This window comes from Colossoma macropomum, unplaced genomic scaffold (genome assembly GCF_904425465.1).
Source record: "Colossoma macropomum unplaced genomic scaffold, Colossoma_macropomum, whole genome shotgun sequence".
NCBI classification, from domain to species: domain Eukaryota; kingdom Metazoa; phylum Chordata; class Actinopteri; order Characiformes; family Serrasalmidae; genus Colossoma; species Colossoma macropomum.
In genome coordinates, this window is record NW_023494798.1 from 19,234,529 (window position 1) to 19,260,511 (window position 25,983).

General features: G+C 38.1%; 2 protein-coding genes across 2 annotated transcripts; both read right to left on the reverse strand.

Moving 5' to 3' along the window:
- Positions 1-1,800: 1,800 nt before the first annotated feature.
- Positions 1,801-11,021, reverse strand: LOC118818086 (protein mono-ADP-ribosyltransferase PARP12-like). Its single transcript, XM_036585200.1, has 12 exons — positions 10,707-11,021; positions 9,771-9,906; positions 9,306-9,603; positions 7,649-7,750; positions 5,970-6,102; positions 5,625-5,793; positions 5,401-5,521; positions 5,207-5,303; positions 4,728-4,797; positions 4,451-4,581; positions 2,268-2,419; positions 1,801-2,156 (listed from the first exon to the last, which is right to left on the reverse strand). Exons 1-12 carry the CDS (start codon positions 10,991-10,993, stop codon positions 1,903-1,905), a joined length of 1,950 nt encoding a protein of 649 aa, XP_036441093.1. The 5' UTR covers positions 10,994-11,021; the 3' UTR covers positions 1,801-1,902.
- A 4,876-nt stretch (positions 11,022-15,897) lies between these two features.
- Positions 15,898-25,186, reverse strand: LOC118818175 (protein mono-ADP-ribosyltransferase PARP12-like). Its single transcript, XM_036585358.1, has 12 exons — positions 24,700-25,186; positions 24,481-24,616; positions 22,663-22,960; positions 22,445-22,555; positions 21,651-21,783; positions 21,317-21,485; positions 21,101-21,221; positions 20,902-20,998; positions 20,550-20,625; positions 19,388-19,518; positions 18,627-18,778; positions 15,898-17,364 (listed from the first exon to the last, which is right to left on the reverse strand). The coding sequence occupies exons 1-12, from the start codon at positions 25,014-25,016 to the stop codon at positions 17,081-17,083; spliced, it is 2,025 nt and encodes a 674-aa protein (XP_036441251.1). The 5' UTR covers positions 25,017-25,186; the 3' UTR covers positions 15,898-17,080.
- Positions 25,187-25,983: the final 797 nt, after the last annotated feature.

A 25,983-nucleotide genomic window follows, 5' to 3' on the forward strand; every position in this document is an offset into this window, starting at 1 on the left:
GTACAATGCAAATGTAATAACAAATTAATTAATAAAAAGGAATACAGTCTTTGGTAGTTTAGAATGATGATTCTAAAAAACTGAGAAAGCTGTATAGTTTGAGAATGATGTCAGAAATTCTCAAATATCCAGAAATATACTCTGAATATCCAGAAAGTCTTTTATATCAAAAGTTCTTAAGAGAGATAGCACAACAGTGACATAAGTTATTTAGTATAATTTAATAAGTTCTTGTTGTGTTCAAAATAACTGAAATATTCAAATAAATCTATCTTTGGGTTTATAGTTTATAATCAATGTTTAAAAAAAGCTGTGGCATGATGCTTGAATTTTATGTTACATTTAGTGCATATAAACACATTGGTCCAGTCTCCTACCCAGTCCTATGGCAGTTCTGTCCCTGTCCAGTTTTCTGTTAACCATGTCCAGTCTCCTGTTTGTCCCAGTTTCTGTCACAGTGTCTCATCCTGTTCAGTTCCCTTTCCGTGTCCTGTGTCCATTCACCTGCACCTGCATCTCCTATCCTGTCCCATCTCCTATCTGCTTCCCTGTCTGGTCTCCAATCTTCTGTCTGTTTCCCTGTCCAGTTCAATAGCCCTGTTCCTGGCCTCTCCTGTAGGCTGGCTCCCTTGGTGAATTCTGTTTCATGCATCAGGAGCAGTGCGTTAGAAGAGGGGCCATCTGTAACATCTGCTTTTTTATCGTGCCCCTCACCTGAAAAAAATCCTGTAGTCCCACTCTGTAACTGTTCCCGGTGTTTCCTGCTTGTTTTCTCCAGATTACACACCTTATTTTTATCTTGCTCCTTGCATGACATTTGTGCCTTTGTAGCCCTGTTGCCCTGGTTATTGTTCTTAGTGTTTATTAGTGCTTTAAGTCTTTAGTCTGATTTTCCCTTTGTTATTTTTGTGGATTCCCTGCTTTCCCCATCATTAGTAAGCTTTCCATCCACTTATTTTAGAAAATTTTGAAATTGAACTAAAAAAGGGATTGAAAAGCCTAAAAAATGCCTAAATATCAAAAACAGTTTTCATGCTTAGATAGGAAGGAAACATTAAAACAGAAGATTAGTTTGGATATCTGTGTTCAGATAACTGTGCCCATTCCTGTTATTTTCATTGTCATAAGTTTATCTCCTTTTTTGGTTTGTGTATATGCGCTGAAACTATAAGTAAGCTTAAAGAATTTTGGAAAGTCAGGCACATATTTCAACACCCTTATTGTAAATGTGTTTACAAGCTACATTTGTGTCACAGTGAAATTAAGCTAAAAGAATCTTTCTTTCTCTGTTATTTTTTTGCATCACAGTGCTACTTTCCCTACAAGAGGCTCCAAAGTGTCCCTTCAATTTTGAGCATTTTTCAAAGCTGAATTATGAGAGGAGTTATCTGATACTACAGGGGGAGTTGTTACCTCTAAATGCACAGCTCAACTGGCTGACAGACATTTGTAATTTCTAATAGTTATAAGTAGTGCAGTCGAAATTGTACGCTTAAATATTAAACTGTTTAAGCCTGAGTAAGCCTTGGTCATGTTACTATAAAAGGATGGACACTTTACAGCTGTTTAGTGAGATTTATTGTGTTCAAAATATATATGGTGGGAAAAGTGATTGATTTATAAATGACATGCAAAATCACATAGAAACACACCCTCAAACCAAAATGCATAACTATTAAAGACAGTTCTTTACCTAGTTATAGTCAGTATTCTGATTTAAAATCATTATAGTGTAACAGTTACTGCCTTTAGCTTACATATTCCAGGAGAAAAAAAAACAACTTTTTTGTAACTCTCTACTAAATAAAATGTTGCATTTGTATGTAAATCAGTATTATAATTGAGGTTAAGATACATTGTTCTACTGTCCCTGTAACAGCACATAATGCACGCTGCTGGATCCTAAGAGTACTCAATGATGTACTCAGGATAGATCTGATACTTCTCAAAGATGACAAAGATGGTAGGGTTGGCTTCTTTGTCCACACAGCTATCATAAAAGCTTTGTTTGTCTTTCTTCTGTGGGGGTCGGAGGTAGCTGCTGTTCCCTTTGGTAAATTCTCCCACAAGCACGAGTGCAGCAAACATCATCTTAATGCCGTTCTTGGATTTTGCGTAAGTGTTAGAATATTTGGCATCTCTTGCAAAGTAACTTCCTGTGTAGAAGAGCAAAAACATTACAGTATTGTGGAGGAGACAGTGTAAAATGTTAGAGCTGAGTTTGCGGTTATATTTAATCAACATTAAGTATTAAAACAGCCCCCTACCTTTCCCATAAGATCTTCCATGAAGACCACAGATCCTCCAGTCAAAGTTCTCTTTAGAGATGGTTTCTATTAGAGACTGATCTGTGCCATGGAACAGATAACGCTCATCCACATCTCTCCTGCCACTCCCATCCCTCATCTGCTCCTTCTGCCTGGAAAAATAGGGAACATTGTCAACAAATGTACTTAAAAGCAGCAAACTAATACTTTGGGGCAGATGTACTAATGTTTGGTGCTTTAGCAAACCCTGTTTTGGCATTAAAAAATGACTGATGTGATTTACTAACAAGGGGCAACCGTTTTTTAGCATCTACAATAAGATGAAAGTGGTGGTCACTGCACTTTTGCACTTTTCCCTCTTTGCATATGCATTTATAGGAGTTTCGCCTCTTAAAGTGCAAAATACTAGGATGAGATTATTATTATGAAGCACTTATTTTGATTTTCATAAGGCTGGCCGTAAAAACTGACTGTGCACTGTTTGTAAAGTACAGTATGTGAAGTACAGAGGGACACATACACACACACACACATTTTCTAAGCCACTTATCCTTCTGGGTCGTGCTTCAAGCATATCCTTTAATACAAGCAAAATTATGTGCCAACGTAGAAAGACAAGAATGTGAAATTAGATGTACTGACTAGATTTAAGACGATTCCACCTGCCGTTTTTGCAGTGTAGACAACTGCGTCACTATTTTGAAATATGCATTCAGGGGGCCGCATACCTGTCTTCTGCCTAGAGCCCAAGAATCACTAAATATGCCCCTATATGTAGGTCAGAAAATAATGGCTTCTAAACCCAATTAGTGCACTTTATGCTGAATAAAAAGCCATTTACATTTAGCTAATAACTGCACAACGCCCTATCCAACATTAGGAGCAGTATTGGTGTCCTAACCTCTGCAGTGCACTATGTAGGGGGCAGGGAGCCATTTGAGATTCAGCCGTAGTATTTAAGGTTTTCTTAAAACATTGCGCACTACCTTCTGTACCCTCCACATAACAAAATACAAGGCGCGATAGCTACTTAGCCACATGACCACTGTGTAACATCATGTCTGGAGATGAGAGAATGGGTCTGACAGCCTGGGTTTGAGAGTGTGGTACTGTGGCTCTGCAGGTAGACCCTTCTTGTCGGGCAGCTTTCCTCCAGGACCAGGATGGGGAATCACTGGGCTAACCCACAGTGGCTCTGCATGTCCTAACAGGAGTATCCATCATTGCCTGTCCAGGTCCTGACAGCCTCCTGTCTTAATGCTCAGAGGTGGTGCTGTGCCCTGCCATTTCCTTTGAAATCACTTTCAAGAGCCCAAGATTTGAGAATCTGTTTATTCAGGAGCATCCTTATGGCTCGGAACAGATGTCAAAAGCCAGGATAAGGAGGAGAATGTCACTGAGGATTCTCATTCAAATGTTCATTTCCCCCTTAAACGATGTGGTTTAACTTAATCAGAAGTTCCAACTCTAACAGTCTTACTGACATTGCAAAAGCAACTGGACCTAACAAAGCCCTCCCACAGCAGATTTAAACTCATTTGTTGGTCAGTGTTAGTAGTTCATATCTTTAAATATCCAACTCAGTACAATAATGTTGCAACCGCAGCTCTCTTTTCATTCCTAGCCGTAACTGTGTCAAACCTGTACTTTGTGAGGTTCTTTATTCTTAATCTGTACGATCTGCCGCTCACTATCACCCACTTATTCACAATATTTGAAACTACATGTACAGATAAAAACATTAATATATTAAATATATATAAATATTAAAACAAGCCAACAATTTCCAGTCAGGTTAGCCAAGTTAACACTAGGCTTGCTAAGTTAGCTGACTATGCTAAAGTCAGACAGCCTATAACCTTTATTCTTCCAGGTGTGTGTTGTGTGTCTGTTGTTTTATAACTCAGTCTATATCACTGCCTGAGATATGAGGAAGGTCCTCAAGACAACTTATGAAGCACCTTACTTAGATAAGCTGCTAAATTAGCCACCTTCACCGATGCAAAGTGTCAGCAGTGTAAATTAGCGCCTCTTTTAGTAAATCTGGCTATTTTCTCTGTGAATTATGAAAATATTCCTGCAAGTTCTCTATTAAACATTTTCTCTATTAAACATCTTTTAAGTTGACATTAGCTGTCCTCCCCATCAGAGGGAGCAGAGAAAGGGTTTAGATATGCACTTACCACTGAAAGACCCTCCACAGAGAAGGATTCTGCACCCTCCTGATGTTGTGAATTGTGTTGCTGGGCATTGTCTGTTTAAACAGTGACTCTATTTTTTTGTAGTCATCTGCAGACTTTGACACTGGAACAATCTGAAGGGATACTTTCTGTTAAACTACCTTCACTGTTTAATACAGTATATTACAGTAATTTTTCGGTTAAAATTATCAATGACAATGGTGGGAGCAGTTTGGCAAAACATGTTTGTTTTACATGTTTGTATGAGTTTAAAATGTACCTTGTGGGAGAATTCAGGCAGGGCTTCTTTATTCCAGTGATCAGGGACTTCCACAGATGAAGAGCTGGAGCTGCCAGTGGTAAACACCAAGCATTCTTCATTATTAGCTTCATGATTATATATTTAATCACAGTAATCAAATTTTCAATAATTCAAACCTTCTTAAACTGTTTTCATTTTGTTGCTTTCCAAAGAAAAAAATGTATCTCCATTTTTGTCCATTTTTATTTTTCTACATAATTTGAAATTTGGCACATGTCTTTTACATTGTATGCTAATTTCATGACAAATAGGCCAATAGAAATGCTCCCAAATAACTTGGAATAAACTCTCTTTACATTAATTTACATTAAAAGTTACCATTTTGGAGATATATGTTTTTTTTTGGACAGCGACGATTTGTTTCAGCTTCTTACACTTTCTTTAACCTTACATCAATTCAGATATAATGCTATTCACAAAACTCTGAAAAGCACTACCTTTTCAATTTGCTCTTAACATCTTGATACGAAACATAAACGGGTCTCCTTCGAACCTCTCTCTGTGTGCTGTACCTTAAGCTGTGCTGATACATCTCTAAAAATGGAAAGGTTTACATAAATAAGCTCTCAGACACACTTTGTTGAAGTAAAACATGTCTTTAAAGGGCCTGAAAAAAGCATTGAGAAATTACCTTTCAGGTTGAGCACATAGTTATCATTTGCCACGCTGAATCGAATCTCAGTCTGAACTTTTTTAAGGTACATATCCTCCAAGTCTTTTGATGTAATTGAGGAAACATGCTTCGCATTGTCCTAAAATATTTCAAACATTTAATGACATAACCCTAATTCATAAGGTAACAATGAATACTAGTTATACTACCAATAGAAATGGAAATAATAAATCCTTACTGACCCCACGTCCAAATTCAGTCCACTTTTTTTGGTCATTCTTCCAATACCAGAGCCATTCAGTGGTCAGGATGAAGTAAGGAGGTTTGGTGACAGAGGATGCTGTAGAAAGTCGACGAACTGATGACCCTTCGCATTTCATTGTGATGAAGTTCACCGTCTGAGGCCCAGAGCTGTAATCATTTTACGTTTGTACAGTAAGCAGTTTAATCGGTTTGTTGCAACATAAGGAACAAAACCCACAAAACCAACAGCCCATACTAACAAAATGACAGCTTTATTGCCACCATACAGGCACGTAATAATGAATTGACTTTAACTAAACAAATAACATTGATATAGGAAATACCTCATGTCATTTGCTGGGTTACAGTAGGCCCTCTCAATATGCTCTTCATTGGGCAACTGTTTCCATGTTACTCCATTCCGGTCTAAAATCTCCCATTTATAAGGAAGATCATGATGAACACGGACACATTTCTCTAATGAAGAGATGAGGAGATGGTCATATAAAACATAAATGGTTTTCTGAATGTATTGTTATCTTAGGTCTGGACAGTGATGGTGTCACTGCAACTAGCGAAGCTATTAAGTTAACATTTACCAGTAGCATAGTGGTAGCATCAAATATTTTTCTAATCAAGTAGCCTTTGAGTAGTGAGGCTATTGAAACATTCATGTACCATCAACGAACACTAAAGAGAATTTCACTGATTTTTCAAAATTTCTGTATAATTCAATCACTGAGAAGTGAACAAAGTTGTTCAGAGTGGTTTGATGAAGGTTCATTGCAGACCAACTTATTAGCCCAGATTTCTTTACAGTATCAGTGATAGGAACCAGGGGTCATGATGTTGACGCAAATATTGTCATTTTATTTGCAATCTAAGACCATAAGTAAACCACATGTCTTCTGAGTTTTTATACGTTTTCTTTTGGTACCGTTTTGCTGTACACTGCCCTGCATGTACCACTCTGCCATTAATGTATTTAAAAATATATTTTAGGACAAAACTTTATCAAAACAGTATTTCAGGTGTCTGGTAATGTATTCGTAACCATTTTATATAATCACTATGCTTGCACTCACACTCATACCGTATCTGTGTTGGTGCCAATACCATACGCAGTATTGTGTCAGACATGTGGAAACTGGTACCTATGACTGATACCATAAAACACACGTGCATGTGCATCACAACTTAACAGTACGTTGGCTGTGTTGGTTGACGAGCAACAGTGAAAACGCTCATGGCAAAATGTGTAATGTCAGTATTTCGTGGAAAGGCAATAGTAGTGGGTGATATACTTTTTCCTAAGGTATTCATTTCACTGGTGTGCCACAAATAAACCAGCTAACACAAAACATACAAACAGTACAAAACACGTTAATGGGAGCCCTTTACCTCAATAGCTGAGTCAAGCTTCTTTCAGTAAGCACTCATCTCCTGTATAGTCAGTTACAGTGTGAGGTAATGTTGGTCCAGGTTGTTACTGAGGGAGCAAACATTAGAGAGGTACGCTGAAGGAACCACAAAGCTCTTGGGGTAATGAAAGCCTTTAGACTTGGTCTAGCCTTTAGCAGCACCCTAGCCGGGCTAGTGTGGCCACTAGCTGTGCTTGTGAAGCGCCTCCATCACTCAGCTGCATCACACAGCAGCATCAAATGCTTGGGACATCTGGTTCCTTTCACCACCACTGTGAACAATTCTAACTCTGTAAGTTTCTTTACAACAGAGCATTTCACATCAAACCACTCTGAATGAAATCTGAATCATTTATTTATCCAGAAATGTAGAAAAATCAGTCCCGTTTAGTTTCCCCACACTACTGATAAATATTAATTAGTTATATGTAGTAAGTAGTTCTGAAAGTACACTGAAATTGTAAAGTCTAGGATAATTTGTACCTGAAAACTCTGTGTAGCATTTTTGTTGTTGTTGTTTGTTATTTTGTTTGTTTTTCTTTTTTGGGGGTGTGGGGGGAGGTTTTAATGAATGTTTTATTTATATTTTTGAGTAATGTTACCTTTGAAACTACATCCCTGGAGAATATTGAACAGGCAGATTTCATGGCGGTTTGCTTCACTCACTGAGATGTTGGACTGCTGAGTGCTGCATTGTTTGCCTACTAGACATGAGAAGAAATAACACGTTTAGAATTTACTGGGTGAACACCCTGTGTTTTTTTTCCTCTGATCTTTGAGTCACCTACTCTGCACATCTATTGATAATGATCCAGTCCTCTGAGACTAGTTTACTGTAAATTAGCAGAGTGTTTTTTGGGGTGAATATTTACATTTGATGCCAGGGCTGTGACACTAAACATATACTCATCGTCAAAAAAATAGTTGCACCCAGAAGGAAGTGTTGGATTGCAATGTTATTTGGAAAGAAGATAAAACATGCCAGACATCTCGGTATGGAGTTGTAGAGGTTCCTGATGGTGTCCTGCGATAATCCATCCCATGCAGCTTGACTATTCTCACGCAGTTCCTGCAGATTTTTTGGGTAGGGTGGAGTGTTGATAACACGTCCAATAGCATCTCACACATTTTCAAATGGGGATAGGTCTGGCAATGCAACTGGCCATGGCATAGTATCTGTGTCTTCAAGGCAAGCTCTTCAGACGGCAGCAGTATGCGGACGACATTGTTCTGTTGGAATAACACACTGGAGTGTGCATTCAGAAAAGGTAGGGCCACTGGTTGGGCTGTCAAAGTGCCTGTAATGAAGACCAAAGGGGATCTGGCATCATATGAAATTGCACCCCACACCATGACACCAGGCCTTCTGGACATGTGACGACAGACAACAAACCGTTCATCTTGGTGCTGACCACGGTGCCTCCACACACAAATCCGTTGGTCGTGTCCACCAAGACAAAAGCGGGACTCATCACTGAAGATGACCCGCTGCCATTCTGAGTCACTGAGTCACATGACAGTGTGGCACGACACCATTGCAGTCTTTGTCGACAGTGACATGGTGTTAAGTCGTCATAACAGTCCGTGTGCATGTTGTCCTGTGTCGTGCTGCCATCTGCCAATGGTGCTGGCACTAACAGGATGACTCATGGAGGGTATCACTGCTCATTGAATGTCTGCAGTCGTAGCTGTTGGGTCACTCCGTGCATGACGGACAATCTGTTGGTTCTCCCTCTGTGTGGTTCATGTAGATCTCCCAGATCCTTCATGTCACTGGTGCGTGCCTTCTCCTATCCACTGCCGCCAACAGCATGCTATGGTATTATCCACACAACCAGTATGGCACAGTTAGACCATCCCGCTTCCCGGAGAACTACGATGTAACCCTCTCAAACTCTTCCAAATGTTTGAATTGCTTTCGAACTCTTCTCTGAGGCACACTTCGCTTGCAAAGGACGCTACCAACACAACAACATGAGTCAGAATGGAAAGCACGCGCAATGGGACCTTACATAGTCAGTCAGGTACAGCGATAAGGCCTGTCCTTGCATCACATGCATGGCCGAGCATGAAATTTGAATCATTCGCATGTCTCACAATGTCAAACATACCCACCAAGTTTCATTCCTGTCGGTAGATTCCTTCGGGGCAACTATTTTTTTTGATGATCAGTGTATGATCTCAGAAGCCGCTGTAAAAAAGAGGAAATATACACCAAGTGAAGACAAAGCCATCAGTCTTCTCTCCAGTTGGTCTAACCTGTGCTGGGAGCAGCTGTTTTTTCTCTAGGAGGCAGAACAGCTGGTTTTTCTTTGTAAGAAGAGATGAGTAACTTGTTCTTGTATATTTTGTTAAGGTTGCTGATGTTTTCTCGGCTGAATCCTCTGTCATTCAGGATTTTCATGGCGGCAGCATCAAATGAATGAGCCCGCTTGCAATCAGCTCCAAATTTACAGTCGTCCTGCAGAAAGTGCTGGCAGAGGTGCAGGTTGGTGCAGGACGTCTCGTACTTACAACTGCCATGTTCTCCATTGCCTTTATTATAATGAGGACAAATCTATAAAAAGCATATGATGACAAGAGATAGTGACACAGATTTCATAGCAGCCCATTACAGTGGTGCTGGGTGTGTCTATGTAAAGAAGACAAAATATAAGTAGCTCTGGAGAAAAAAAAACAAATATTAAAACTCACCCAGGAGCTATATAGACAAGTTAAACTCACATTTGGAAGAAGTAAAGGGTCATTCTGCAGCAGAAGTTGAAACAACTGTGCTTCTTGGAGTTCATGAAGATTCTTTTTTTTCAAGATCACAGAATTATGTGTTGATTTTAAGTCATGGGAGTTTGTGCACTTAGACCTGGGATCATATAGCAGAGATAATGCTTAGAATGTTCAAATAAAATAAAATGAAAACATAGCAGCAATTTTGCAAAAGCAGAACAAAATTATCCATATATGTATCAGTGTTGCACTGTCTAAAAGAAACACAGTAATGTTACTATTCAATGTTGCCAGTGTTAACCCTTTAAAATTACAGGCTCACTACATACAAAGGCTTATTATTCAGTAACTACAGGGACTTCAGTACAAACTGTTTGAGCTATTCATATGTTATAAAAGTGTGTATTTAAACTTTGGGCCTGCCAGGGGGTCCATGGTCATTTAAGGGGTTTAAGAAAAAGAGCATCAGGCTTGATTTTAAGTTTTAAGTGCAATCAATTTGTAAAAACCCTCTCTGTTTGAAAGCCCTCAGAATGACTAAACATGTACATTTTTTGTACATTGATTATAGCACTCTATGGTTAAAGTACTTTATATTCTTACAATAGTCTATGATTATAGTACCCTATGGTTACAATACTCTATATGGTTATAGTACTGTATGCGTACAGCTCTGTATGATTATAGTACTCTATGGATACAATACTCTATATGGTTACATTACTCTATATGGATCTATTACAGTGCGCTAAAGGGGTAGCTAATAGAAGAAAAGACTAATTTCTTGCTTGATTTCTTACCCGATTCCTTATGTTTACAGTACTCTATGGTTCAGCACTTTATGGTTATAGTAATCTATATGGTTATAGAACTCTATATGGCTCTACTGCTCTGTGCTAAAGTGATAATTAATAGTAGAAAGGGCTGATTTCTTACCCGAACCAGCACTTGCCACACACCATAAACCTGCACAGGTGCAGCTGCTCGCAGCCCCTGCACTTCTCCTGTGTGGTGCAGACACGCAGCTCTGTTTTGGCCAGCAGCAGCGCTTCTGACCCCGGACTCTGCTCCACCACCACAAAGCTGCTGTGGTCAGACAGCAGCCGATCCAGCTGCACTTCGTTCACAGTGAAGCTCTTCTTCAGGTCTCTCTTCACCTGCCCCAAGTCCAGACAGCCGAAGTTATCACACAGAAGTCTCATTATGTGGCATGATGTCGCCATGATACGCTAATATTCTGACCGAGTTGTACTGTTGTCTGTATCTCCTGTAATGAACTTCCTGACTCTTGCTCAATTTAAGGCGTTTACACACTTGGCTCGAATACTTCAGTCCACACCCAGGAAGGGCTGGTTTGGGTCTTCAAATGAAAGAAATTATTTTCTCTTTCATTTCCAACCTGGTAGACAATGCGTCCTCTTATGTTTAAAATTGAATGTTAAATTTAAGATGTTCCTTTAGTTCCAACCAGTGATAAAGCTGTTATTGTTGAGTGCATCCTTCTGTAAGAACACCTAAAAAATGAAAATCTTGTGACTTTCTGAGAATGTTTAGCTATATATCCTGTCATGAGACAGCATTGCAGTTAAATGGGATATTATTCTTTTGCTGAAGAAAAAAGGTGATTTCATTCTTTCATTCAGGTTTTTGAGCTTTCACACTTCACTAAATACCGAACTATAAGAGAAATGGCCTCGGGTCCGGAAAAAAACAGTTCTTGTGTGAATACACCCTTAATCTCATTTTCAAGAAACTGGAACTTTGAGTATTAATTTAATCCGGACGCATGGTGGCGCTTTTTGAGAATGAGCAGCACAATTTCAGTATTCTTTCTAGATCTTTCTGACAGAATTTACCTTGCACACTGGCTTAATTTGGTTATATGGTTACAGTACTCTATTGATTTGGCTGCTTCAGTCTTGCATTTGTAAATTTGCCCACTTCATCTATATTATAATTCCATTCTCCAGTGACACTCAGAGGCAGAAAACAGATTCCTGCTTTCAGTTTTGGTGTCTCCCTCATGCCATTTTAGGGAGTGGTTTCTTGTCACGTAAGTCGTAAGTCTGCACATATTAGAGATCTGGGCCTAGATTTCTGTAAAGCAGTATAATGACTAATAATAATTAGTCACTAATGTCTGCTGTAAAAAGGAAAAACTAAAGTTGACTTTAAAAGATATTTAGTCTTTTGTACATAAATGAAAAGACCTGGCAACATGATGAAGCAGTCCAATCATATTATTTTTATGTATTTAATCTATTTATATATTTACCTTCATGGTTATAGGCCTACTTTGGCTAGTTTGCGCAAACAGATTTGCACACATAGCTAGTGGGTAATATTTTTCTTTTTATGAAAAAAACTGTAAAACTCAAATGTAAAATTGGCATGATGTCGCCATGATACGCTAATATTCTGACAGAGTTGTACTGTTGTCTGTATCTCTTGTAATGAACTTCCTCACTCTTGCTCAATTTAAGGCGTTTACACACTTGGCTCGAATACTTCAGTCCACACCCAGGATGGGCTGGTTTGGGTCTTCAAACAAAAGAAATTATTTTCCCTTTCATTTCCAACCTGGTAAACAATGCGTCCTCTTATGTTTAAAATTGAATGTTAAATTTAGGATGTTCCTTTAGTTCCAACCAGTGATAAAGCTGTTATTGTTGAGTGCATCCTTCTGTAAGAACACCTAAAAAATGAAAATCTTGTGACTTTCTGAGAATGTTTAGCCATATATCCTGTCATGAGACAGCATTGCAGTTAAATGGGATATTATTCTTTTGCTGAAGAAAAAAGGTGATTTCATTCTTTCATTCAGTTTTTGAGCTTTCACACTTCACTAAATACCGAACTATAAGAGAAATGGCCTCGGGTCCGGAAAAAAATAGTTCTTCTGTGAATACACCCTTAATCTCATTTTCAAGAAACTGGAACTTTGAGTGTTAATTTAATCCGGACGCATGGTGGCGCTTTTTGAGAATGAGCAGCACAATTTCAGTATTCTTTCTAGATCTTTCTGACAGAATTTACCTTGCACACTGGCTTAATTTGGTTATATGGTTACAGTACTCTATTGATTTGGCTGCTTCAGTCTTGCATTTGTAAATTTGCCCAGTTCATCTATATTATAATTCCATTCTCCAGTGACACTCAGAGGCAGAAAACAGATTCCTGCTTTCAGTTTTGGTGTCTCCCTCATGCCATTTTAGGGAGTGGTTTCTTGTCACGTAAGTCGTAAGTCTGCACATATTAGAGAGCTGGGCCTAGATTTCTGTAAAGCAGTATAATGACTAATAATAATTAATCACTAATGTCTGCTGTAAAAAGGAAAAACTAAAGTTGACTTTAAAAGATATTTAGTCTTTTGTACATAAATGAAAAGACCTGGCAACATGATGAAGCAATCCAATCATATTATTTTTATGTATTTAATCTATTTATATATTTACCTTCATGGTTATAGGCCTACTTTGGCTAGTTTGCGCAAACAGATTTGCACACATAGCTAGTTGGTAATATTTTTCTTTTTATGAAAAAAACTGTAAAACTCAAATGTAAAATTGGCCTGTATCCAGAGAAGGGAAAATAAGTTGCTATTAATTGAAATGACTCATTTTTAAATGTACTTTGGTATTATTGTTGAAAGAATGTAAGTATCTGAAGTGTTAAATCACTCAAAGTTAATTGAGTCTAATCAAAGGGAATGAACTGTGTTTTTCAAAGTCAGTTTTTTCAATGAGACACATAACCAAAGGTATAAAGTCTGTTGTACCTAAAACAGGACATCTACCACATTACTGAACTATTTTGATTTACTGGAACTTTACTGATGATTTTATGTATTCAAATATGATCTTTGAGTTAAATTAATGTATTGAAATTTAGTTTAGTCTGTTTCCATTAGCAGCTGGAGAGACTGGCACAAGATTTTATTGGCTCCTGGCTCCATCTGTTTGCACACTGAGCGTGCGGAATCGTCTGGAAATACTTTCAATAATTCAGTTAAGTTCTGGAAAAGAATACTTTATTAAGTAATTATTTTCTTTTCAAATAATTTACAAATTATCAAATATGACTGTATTTTATAGTAGCACATAATTTGTCTTTATGCCTCTTTTGTTTATGTGTGGAGTTTCCCTAATCAGCTCTGCTAGTCCTCCCAAATAGGACCTGCCAGTAGTCAGGGCTGTGAGAACCCATCACTCACATGCATAGTCTACGCACTTATATGAATGGTTTATGTCACATACACTAGATATTCCAGGGATGGAAAATGCTTCAGTGATTGTACTTTGTTACTGTACCTAAATATTATTTTGGAAAGTCTGCACTGTATTCATGTTTTATTAAAATTGAATACTTTCCCTTATACTTAACATTATCAGGAGAAAAGTATGTTTTACTTCATTTAGACCTCCTTGATTTTCTTTTTTTTTCTTGCCAATCAGTCAAGCTAACAACAAGTCAACTAAAATTAAAACATACAATTCAATATAAATGTATAAATGTAAAATTAATCTGCAAAGATGAGTACCACCCATTAGCCACAACCACCTGCTAGACAAATAGTTTTAGTATGACTGATAGTGACTAGCTAAGTTAGTCATGCAGGGTTGGGCATGATCAGCTCACAGTCAGGAAAATACTTAAGCAGAATTGAAAGTAAGTGATGGATAGTATACAAAATCCATCTGTATCACAGGTGTTCAATTAGAGTTTAAATCAGGGTTGAGAGGGTTACTTTAAAATGTAATCTGTTACAGATTACTGATTACCTCTTAAAATGTAACTGTAACCTAATCCAAATGATTACTACATAAAAGTAATTTAATCTGATTACCTTCTATTACTTTTGGATTACTTGTATTTAATTAAAGATGTTTAGTTAAATAAAGAAAAGAGAAAAATAACTTCAATTAGACTTTTTAATAAGAATTTAACTTACCACATTAACACATAAGCCAAATACAAAAACTGCACTGTTTTATGAAACAGAATGATAGATTATAGGTGACTTTAATATTGTGCTGCACTATTGTGAGTCACTGATCTCCCTTTTAGCGAAACAGCCAAACCTAATACACGAAAATATTTAAAATATAAAAAACTAATTACAAATTTGTATAACAGTATAATATTTTGAGTTTGTGTTTAGATATTTATACTCAAACCTTGAAGTTCAGAAATCACGCTTTGCTCCCCAGGAAAAAACCCAGGAGTGACTTTTGTAAAAAAAAAATCAGTACTCTTGAGACTAAAAGCTCCGAGACTGAAACACAGAGGAACAGGTAATTGATGTAGGATAATCCAGTACATTGGATCAAATGCAAAATCGTTAAAAACTAGTGCTGTCCTGTTCAGGTTAAACGCCTGATTCAAATGCCTTCAAAAAAATGCTGCAGATCTTGAATCTGCCAATAAAAATAAAATACTTAATAAAAATTCTATATATGTACCAACTTTGATCTATATACTTTCAGTTACGAAACATTTTTTCATATAATCTTTTTCACACTTCACTCTTCCCACTATATATAAGGGATTCAAAGCTCTACCCAGCACTGGCCGGTTCTTCACTTAAATACAAGAATTTCCCCTTCCTTGTCTTTGTTAGGATTAGAGTTAATATGTTTCAGGTACGCAGCAAGGGAGCAGAAAGGCTTCTGGGCGTATTAGCATAGCTAATGATCACAGAGCGCATAGGATTTCCTAGACTTCAGGAAAGTGAGTACTGATTTTATATGGACTGGTTATATGCTGATTAACTGGAATGGTGCCACCTTTTGTCTGGACACACAATATCTTTTCAAGCCCTGGCTGTTCTGGAAACTGAATGGGCTGCACTGTTACATCTCATATTAAAAATGTTTGCATGATACTAAAATTGAGTGGTATATTAAATATCCAGCCAAGTTTGAATGAAAAACAATATGGAAATATGATAAAACAATGCTTAATAATCAGTTATCAAACCTATCAGAAAATTATCTCAGAGGGGAAAAATTTGGCAAAATATATTGGTCATTTATTGGACACTGGAACCTTATTAGTCTGGCATACAAATACTGTGTGTTCACAAAAGCAAGATTAACCTACTTAAAAACATATAAACAAAACACAGTTTTAGCTCCCTGGGGCTTTAACTTCACCTTTACTTGTGACATTTCATGCAAATATATTACAAATGATGAAAATGAATTTGATACATAGCATCAAAATGAAAGAGTTACTGAGGAAATCTGAATTTTCAGTGTTTAATCATTCACTTATGACAAAAAAAATTAAATATCTCCTTCATCAGTTACTTCATATTCATTCAGAAATTCATTGTTAATACAGATACATCCTGATATACAGGAAACCAGCAAATTATTCACATGTAGTTTACATAAGTAATCAGGTTCACACAGGCAATCTGACAGTTCAGTAACTGGTTACACAGTATACATATGCCACTTCATGCACTGATATGAGGAATCAGCATTTTTTGTGCTAAACAGCTGAAGATGATTTAAGGCACTTTTAAGGCTCTAATTATTGTTATATATTTTATATTCTTTAATGAAGTACAAAACATTGTATCTAGTTTATGTCAGTAAGCGTATACACTAAGCTCATGCATATCACTGCTGTAGTAACAAAACTTTGTATGTCTAAAACAGTAACTTTATAGGAGGAGGAAAAATGGTCTCAAAGGGCAACTTCACCAATTTTGAGAAGTTAAGAAGTAAACCAGGAAATTCCAAGTGTGCTCTATTCTAAAGAAAGTTATCAAGTCCAAACTGTTTCATAGCCCTTCCAGAGTGTAACGAATCAAAAGCTACCTCACGGAAAGTTATGACATAAAATGGTTACAAATACTGCCATTGTAGACATTGTGACCCCTGGTTCCTATCCAATCAGTACTGTGAATAAATCTAAAATTTTATTTATTTTAAATAAATAAAAAAGTTTATCTACAATGACTATTTCACATCAAACCACTCTGAATGACTTTGTTTACATCAACAATTTAATTATACAGAAATTTTGAAAAAAAATTCTCTTTAATGTACATTACTAGGCTGAGATTTTATTTCAGGACCCATTAGACCATTTATCCAAAAATGCTGATAAAATGTAAATGACAACAGGTGTTTAAGTGGTTTAAAAATGAAGAAAAACAATGGAGTTACAAAGTTTTGTTTCCTTAAAGAGGATTTATAAAATATCAATGTTTCCCATGATTTTTCACTTAGTAGTTTACCAACACCTGCTGTAATAGCACTATTATAAAACCTCGTAACCTCTGATGCTGCAGGCACTCAAGAAATCAAACATCTGGACTCCTCAGGGCCATACTCAATGATGAATTCAGGATAGATTTGGTACTTTTCAAAGATAACAAAAATGCTTGGACTACTTATATTGTCAACACAGCTGTCATAGAAGCCTTTGCCTGGCGTTTTAGCAGGTGGACGGACAAATTCACTCTGGCCACGGGTGTAGTGACCCACCAGAACTCGTGCCACAAACATCATCTTTTTGGAATTTTCCACAGACTTAGCATAATTATCAGAGTAGGAGGCATCTCTGGCAAAATAACTCCCTGAGTAAGAAACAAAAACATCTCATGTTGAAATAGATATAAACAGACAGCTGCCTTTAAGTGACCACTGCAAAATGGTCTAAATCCAATTAAAGTTACAATGAAATTAATGAAAACTCTCAATTTTGTGTCTTACACATACACTACATGGCCGAAAGTATGTGGACACTCCTAATTATTATGTTCAGGTGTTTCAGCTATACCCATTACAATCAGGTGTGTGAAATGGGTCATATTTGAAAACTCAGTGACTTTACACGTGGAACTGTTATAAAAAACCCCACTGTTGCCACAAGTCAGTTCCTGAAATTTATGCCCTGCTAGGTCTGTCGCGGTCAACTGGAAGTGCTATTATTGTGAAATGGAAACGTCTAGAAGCAACAACAGCTCAGCCATGAAGCGATAATGAAGCGACCATGCAGTGACCAGTGCTGAAACATGTTACAGGTAAAAATCACCTATCCTGACTCATTACAGTTCCAAACTGCCTCTAGAAGCAACAGCAGCACAATAAGTGTGCATCAGGAGCTTCCTGAAATGGGCTTCCATGGCTGAGCAGCTGCACACAAGCCTAAGATCACCATGTGCAATGCCAAGAATTTGGCCTAGGCCCTTTAGTTCCAGTGAAGGTTAATGTTAATGTCACAGCATACAAAGATATTTTAGAAAATTCTATGCCTCCAACTTTGTGCCAACAGTTTGGGGAAGACCCTTTCTTGTTCCAGCATGAGCGTACTCCTGTGCACAACACGAGTTCCATAAAGTCATGATTTTACAAGTGTGGCGTGGAGGAACTCTAGTGGCCTGCACAGAGCCCTGACCTCAACCACACTGAACACCTTTGGGGACGAACTGGATTGTTGATTGCAAGCCAGGTCTTCTAATCCAACATTAATGCCTGACCTCACCAATGTTCTTTTCACTGAATGGGCACAAATTTCCACAGACACACTCCATAATCGTGTGGAAAGCATTTACAAAAGAGTGAAGGCTGTTATAGCCACTAAGTGGGGGCAACTGCATATTAATGCCCATAGTTTTGAAATGGGCTGACCAACAAGCTCATAGAGGTGTGATGGTCAGGTGTTCACATATTTATGGCCATACAGTGTATACTACACACTGTGTATACTTCAATAATAAGTACATGTACAGAAAGTACAGACCACAAACCCATGTACATCTACAGTGCAATAAGCTTACATCATAAGGATAATATTACTAAGCATGGAATAGACAATCTTTGAATCTTCTACTCTCACCTTTGCCATACAATGTGCCATTAACTCCACACACCCTCCAGTCAAAGTTCTGCTCACAGATGGCCTCTATTACAGACTGATCTGTGCCGTGGAACAAGAGTTGCTCATCTGCGTCTCTCCCTCCATTCTTCTGCTTCATCTGCTCTTTCTGCCTAGTGTAAAGAACATTCAAAATATGAAGTTGGGTTAATACAGTAGTATGGAAGACAGCACCCACAACAGTATACATGCTGCATTTGACAGCATTTAAAACCCCATAAAGTTTTTCAGTGCAAAGATTAATGTGTAGTGTGAAATGGAAATATCTAGAAGCAACAACAGCTCAGCCATGAAGCGATAAAGAAGTGACCATGCAAACTCACAGAGCAGAGTGCTGAAACATGTTACATGCTGCATTTGATGGCATTTAAAAGCCCAGAAAGTTTTTCAGTGCAAAGATAAATGTGTATTGTGAAATGGAAACATCTAGATTAATGTGTAGTTTAATACAAAGTTCAGTCAAGTGTCTGCAGGTCTTGTTAAGAATGAAAATGGTATTGTGTTATTTACCTTAGTCTTTCCAAGTATGTTAAAAATACTAACCAAAACATACAAGAAATACTGTACATTCTACATGTGCTCTACATTCAGTTGACACAACTGCTAACAGTGCTCTATAATAATGATAACACACTGTAAGTGTTTCATAACGTCAATGACCTCACTTATTAAACATTGCATGATATGATTCATGACTGTGAACAAGCAGACCTTGACCTTACCACTGAAATACCTTCCACAGAGAGCTGTTCTGGTTCCTCTGAATGCTGATGACAGTGTGTTTGGGCATGGTCTGTTTAAACATCTTCTCTAACATGACAAATTCAGCATCAGCCCTAGACAAGGGAACCAACTGACAACCAAAGGTCAAATTATGTTTCGTCATACTATTACATATGCAATGTATGGATATTACCATAGCACAACAACGGACACACCCCTTACACAACAGGGAAAATAAAACTTCAAAATCCCTCAGTCAGTCAACAGTCTATTAAACAGAATAAATAGGCCAGTAATACACTCATAAAAATAAAGGTTCCTATTTGATTCTTTGGTTCTTCCATAATTATATAATGTCTACAATATATAGATGGTCTTTAAACTTAAGAATTCTACTGAATGGTTCTTGTGAACCAAAAGTGGTTCTTGTAGGACAATGCTTCAAAGAACTCTCTCTTTTATTTTTAAGAGAGTAGAAGCTGTTGGGCCATTTCTGCCTAGCTAAGGTCGGAGCTTTATACCACCACAATATCAGATCTATACATTTCTTGGACACTTGATCAGTGGATTGATCAGTGGATTTTTACTAAAATCTACAGACAGGTAGCTATGCTCACAATGTAGTCTAAGGCAGATTGATGTCAGTTCAGCTACACAATCTAATCTAACCAGTTTTTGTTGTTGCAGTGTTGTCTTGTATTTAAACATGTCCCCAGCAGTGCGCCATTCTCAAGCAATTATCCCTATGCTGAGAGTAATATGAACTACTCAAACCCGTTCTTTGTATACAAACGGTTCGATTGGATGAAAAGAAGCCATTTAAACTTCACAGGAAGTACAAACATATGAAAATGCATGGATTCCTGGACATTTTGCTTCCAGGAATGAAACTTTTTTTCCTGGACAAGCAACCAAAAACCTGGACAATCCAGGGAAATCCTGGACTGGTGGCAACCCTAGACTCATTAGAGATGTAACAACACAGTGTATTGCATTGCATCGAGTAGTATTTTTGTATCATGACTAGCACATTAGAGTAAAACTGGAAATGGATATTAGGAATGGCCTGCATAATTTGAATATTGGAGCATTTGTACATTTACTGAAATTTGGGAAGTGTCTCACTTCAACATCCACACAGTGTACAAGTAAGTCATGTACCTTGTAGGAGAAGTCAGGCAGGGCTCCTCTATCCCAGTGTGCAGGAACTACCACAGAGGAGGAGCTGGAGGTTTCGCTGATAGCAAAAAAAGACACAAAAGAAAGTGTTATGATTGTATTAGCCTCAATCTCCTGACATTATTGTCTTTATTTCACATATGAATCAGCATTATTCTTCTACAGAATCAAATAATATTGGTGGCATAAGAAGGCAGGACCTACCAATGCTGCATGAAGGATGACAACAAAAACTGCACCTGACCCAGCCGTTAGTATGAACTAATACTGAACATTTGTGAACATGCTACACCACAGTGATCTGTCAGTTCAGTTGAAAGTTTTAGTTTGATACCATTTCAGCTTGCTCTCAACCTCGAGAGTAGAGACGAATCGAGGCCTCCTCCGAATCTCTCTTTTGGTCTTGTAGAGAACATTTTGCTGGTACATATCTGTAGATAAAACACAGAATCACAAAATGGAAACAATATAGGCCATAATTTATTTAATACAATGCCAAAATACCAAAGCTGTACATCCTTTATGCAGAGTACCTTTTAAGTAGAGTATGTATGTATGGTTCTCAGAACTGACAGGAATTTCACAGTGAGGGTCAGCATGGTAAACATTCTCCAGCGTCTGAGAGGTGAGAGGGGTTGCATGCTTTGTATCCATCTACAAACAACATGATTATGTTCAGAAAAAGTAGAAAAGCATGTTAACAACTAGCCAACTCAGTACTAGCTGAGACGGAAACAAAAGCCACTGACCCCTTGCCCATATTCAGTCCATGCTCCTTGGTCATTCTTCCAATACCAGATCCACTCAGTGGTCAGAATGAAGTGAGGAGGCTTGGTAACAGAAGATGCTGTAGACAGACGGCGAACTGATGCTCCTCCACAGGTCATCGTGATGAAGTTCACTACCTGAGGCCCTGGACTGAGAGTTTTAATTCACCTTTTCATTTTACAGTCAGTTCAGCTTTCAATGAAATAAAGTTAATATTTAACTTCTTAAGGACCTGACTGTTTACCTGTCTTAAAATGTGTTAACAAATAATGACAGATTAATCAAAGTGCCTCCATATGAAAGAAAAATGGGTACCTCACATCATTGGCTGGATTACAGAAGGCCTTCTCAATTTCCTCTCCATTCTGCAAGTCTGTCCATGTCTTTCCATCCTTATCTAAAACCTGCCATTTATAAGGCAGATGGTAATGAATGCGAACACACTTATCTAAAAGGCAAAATTAAGTTAAAGAATCTTTCATATTTTCTGCCAAATTTTGCATTAAAATCTAAGCAAAGTTCTTTAGGGTGATTTGACATAAAATACACACCCATAATCGATGCCCAAATAGAGATACCTAATGTCTGAGACATTGTTTTACAACAATCCTGAGAAAAACATGTAGGTTCACTCAACATTTTAGATAATAAATAAAATTGCAATATTTGCCCTTTGATTCATATCACTACTACTGTAAAGAACTCCAAACCTGAGGTACATTCTCTACAATGAATCATTTTACATGAAAACATTCTTTATGTCTGCACAAAATGCAGAAATGTTGGAAAATTTCTGGACTTTCCCTTTAACACAATACGATATTTTTACTTGATCACCTGAACCAACAATAAGGGGCAATTCCACCAAATTTCCTGATTTTTTTTTTTTTTTCACAGCGGTGGTGATACGAACCAGGGGTCTTCACTACAGACATTTTATTTACCATCTTAAACCAGCAGCGAACCTACATGTGCCTTCTGAATTTTCATATATAATGTTGATAATGTTAAAATAGAGGTAGTGTGAAACCGAATGACTAAATCCATTCCAAATGTTCCTACAAGACCTGATGCCCTTATTAGATCACATGAGCCATGTTATAATCTACCTTTAAAGCTGCATCCTCTTCGGATGAAGAAAAGGCAGATCTCTTTGGAGTCAATTTCACTCACTGGCCTGCTGGAGGGCTGCTTTGAACTCTCACTTGCAGCTGGAGACACTAAAAAGGCAAGGAAATGTAATCATTACTAACAGAGATGACAAAGTGAGGAAATATGCACCAAGCTAAAGACCAAAGCCACCAGTCTTCCCTCCAGTTGGTCTAACCTGCACTGGGAGCAGCTGTTTTTTCTGTATCAGGCAGAACAGCTGGTTTTTCTTTGTATGAAGAAATCAGAAACTTGTTTTTGTAAATCTTGCAGAAATTGCTGATGTTTTCTGGGCTGAGTCCTCTGCCATTCAGGATTTTCACAGTGGTAGCATCAAATGAATGAGCCCGCTTGCAATCAGCTCCAAATTTACAGTCGTCCTGCAGGAAGTGCTGGCAGAGGTGCAGGTTGGTGCAGGACGTCTCGTACTTACAACTGCCATGTTCTCCGTTCCCTTTATTATAATGGGAGCACACCTAAAATCATAATAAACTCAAATCAGGATGGACATTTGATTCGTTGAGAAATACCCTACAGGGTCAAAAGTTTGTAGACAGCTGTTCAGTGTTTCTTCTGCAATCAAAGTTAATTATGGGACATTTGCCCTCAGTCTCTACTGTTGGTTAATGTAACACAGCACAACTAAAATAAAAGTTTAGGAATGTATGAAAAACACATTCTTAATTTCTGTGATGCGATGTACCCCAAAAATTAAAAAGAGAAGAGCACACATTGAATTTCAAAAGTCAAACAGATAATGCAATTTAATAAGAAAGATCATTTTTAGGATTACAGGAACATGAAAAAGGAAACATAATTAAAATATTGGATAAAAAGCCTAAAAAGAGAAAAATCAGTAGGCTAAAACTCCAAGAGTGTAGAGAGAGAGAGAGAGAGAGAGAGAGAGAGAGAGAGAGAGAGAGAGAGAAAACAGTTTTATGCAAATTATATGTAAATTAGACAGTCTACACATACAATTGCTGATTCATCACTAAAAATAAAAACTACTATAATGCAGACTTGTGTAGGCTTAGAAACAAAACTGAACACAGTGTCATTCGTGAGATTCAGTCAAAGATAGCGTCCCTCATGCGCATCTTCATGACATCCGCAAGAGTTGCTCTCAGTCAGTGAAAGACAGTGAAAATGGTTCTATATAGCACCCAAAAGGGTACTCCTACTGTTACAGTGTTAAGCTTGTGACAACAGAAGAACCCTTTTAGGTGCTATAACCATTTTCAAAAAGGCAGAACCACCTACAGCACATTCATGCATCCATCAATCTGAAGAACCCTGTCATGATGCAAAGAATCCTTAAAGCATGCAAAAAGGTTCTTTGAGTGTTCATGGTTCAATATAGAACCATTTTCCTAACAAAGGAATCCTTGAAGCACCATCTTTTTAAGGGTGGAGGACGGGTATAGTGCCAAACATTAACCTCACAGTGTGTAAGTTAAATCAGAAACAACTGCAACTGGTTAGCAAAGTAGCTAACAGGATGCTAAACATTTCAGTTCGTAGAAAACTGATAATGAATGATAAACTGCCTAAAGTGTCTTTCTAGACCAAAACCCTTATTGTTGGTAGGCTTTTTTATTCACACGTGTAAAAGACACACATTTAATACTTTTTCCAGGTTAAGAGATAACGCAGGCCTACGTGTACACGCATGCGCATTTTCAGTGCTTCCGAGAACGCGGCGTCTCCGAAGCTGCAGCACTACCTACTCAATCCCGGTGGGATGCTGTACAGGACGTTTAAAAAGCATATTTCCTTCCTTTCCAAAATAAGAACGTTTCTTTCTCTTGTATTTTGGCTGCTGAGTCACTTCTAACCAGATCTGCGTTAAGGGCACGTACACAGAGCTGTCCTGCGGTGAAGCGTAACGGATACCCGAACAGTGATTTCAGTATTGGGATAACCGAGTACACCCCTAATTAGCGGAGGCTACAGAGGCGTCCACAAACTTTTGGACACAGCTGACCGAGTCACCCACCTCGGGCAGTAAGTAAGGGTCATTCTGCAGCAACAGCTGAAAAAGTTCTGACTTCTCCAGGTGCTGCAGGCCTTCTTCACTCAGGATAACCGAGTTGTGAGGAGAATCTACGGCATGGGAGTTTTTGCATTTCGCCCTAAGAGAAAGGACATAAAACGTTTAAAGGTTTAGATTTTGATTGTCTGGCTGGCTAAACCAGATTTCTCCTGAGATACTCACCCAAATCTGCAGTTTCCACACACAAAATACCTGCAGAGGTGCAGATCCTGACAGTAACCACACTGACCAGGCAGAGTCCGGCAGACTCTTAAAGACGTCTTTGCTATGACCACACTGTCGGGACTCAGGAGAAAGTCTCCCTTCTTCTCTTTACCTTCCACAACGACGAACTTGTCGAAGTCTGTGAGCACTTTCAGCAGAACTTCATCCACAACGGTGAAACGCTGACGCAAAATCTGACCCAGACATTTAAAATCCAGACTGCCTCCATGCTGACAGAGGGTCCTGACAATGTACGCTGACAGCGCGTCCGACATGGTGGAGGCTGTAAACCTTTCAGTGGAGGACCACCAGCGTCACCTCACCAGCTTCCTCAACGCTGCATACTCCACAGAAACGAAACTGAGGGCCGAGCTTTTCCTCCCACTGAACGGTCCTCCCTGCACAACCATCTCATCTCGCTCCAGCTCCTCCCTGTCGTGTCTTCACTGGTCTACGTTCTTTTTTTTTTGCCGTGCAGGGTAGCTTGGAAGAAGAAGCCCCCCAGGATAAGTCACCCCTTCTCCTTGCTTTCTGTCCTTATCAAACAAGGAGGATAAGTTCGACATATTTTCTGAATAGTCATAGTTTAGTTCATTCTGGAATTCCTTGATAACCGCATTCCTGGGATTTATTCCCCCAGAAACTTTTTAGGGTCAGGTGATCAATTTTTTTGGTCTTGGTTTATAGAGATCTGTGCATTTAACCTAAATTGCACAAGAAAAGGTGTTAAAATATATGATTATAGAGGGCATCATTTAATACAAGTATTTTTCTGTTAATGTTGGTAGTTGTAATATTATTGGCAGGGCATTTTTCAAGTACACTCTTAAAAATGATGGTTCTTTAAGTGTTCTTTAGTAAAGAAAATGGTTATATATGGAACTGTGAACACTCAAAGAACCCTTTGCATCGTGAAGGGGTTAATCAGATTGGTGGAGAATGTGCTGTAGATGGTTCAGTTTTTGAAAAGGATTCTGCATAGCACAAAAAAGGGTTCTTCTGTGGTTACAAGCTTGACATTACAATAGAAAAACCCTTTTTGGTGCTGTATAGAACCCTTTTCATAAAAATTCTATATAAAACCATCTACAGCACATTCTCCATCAATGTGAAGAATTTCATGATGCATTGAACCCTTTAATTATGCAAAGTGTTCTTTGAGTGTTCATGGTTCTATATAGAACCACTTTTCTTCACTAAAGAACCCTTGAAGAGTCATCATTTTAAGTGTGTCGTTTCCCC

Bases quoted from the DNA above. Each gene is read 5' to 3' on its own strand.
- LOC118818086 (XM_036585200.1), bottom strand. From the start codon at position 10,993: ATGGCGACATCATGCCACATAATGAGACTTCTGTGTGATAACTTCGGC. The intron at 9,907-10,706 runs GTAAGAAATCAG...ATATGATCCCAG, and splicing joins TGTGGCAAGTGCTGGTTCGG to GTCTAAGTGCACAAACTCCC. The intron at 2,157-2,267 runs GTAGGGGGCTGT...TCTTCTACACAG, and splicing joins TGGAAGATCTTATGGGAAAG to GAAGTTACTTTGCAAGAGAT.
- LOC118818175 (XM_036585358.1), bottom strand. From the start codon at position 25,016: ATGTCGGACGCGCTGTCAGCGTACATTGTCAGGACCCTCTGTCAGCAT. The intron at 22,556-22,662 runs GTTAGACCAACT...TTGCCTTTTTAG, and splicing joins AACAGCTGCTCCCAGTGCAG to TGTCTCCAGCTGCAAGTGAG. The intron at 20,999-21,100 runs GTACTCTGCATA...TTTTATCTACAG, and splicing joins ATACATACTCTACTTAAAAG to ATATGTACCAGCAAAATGTT.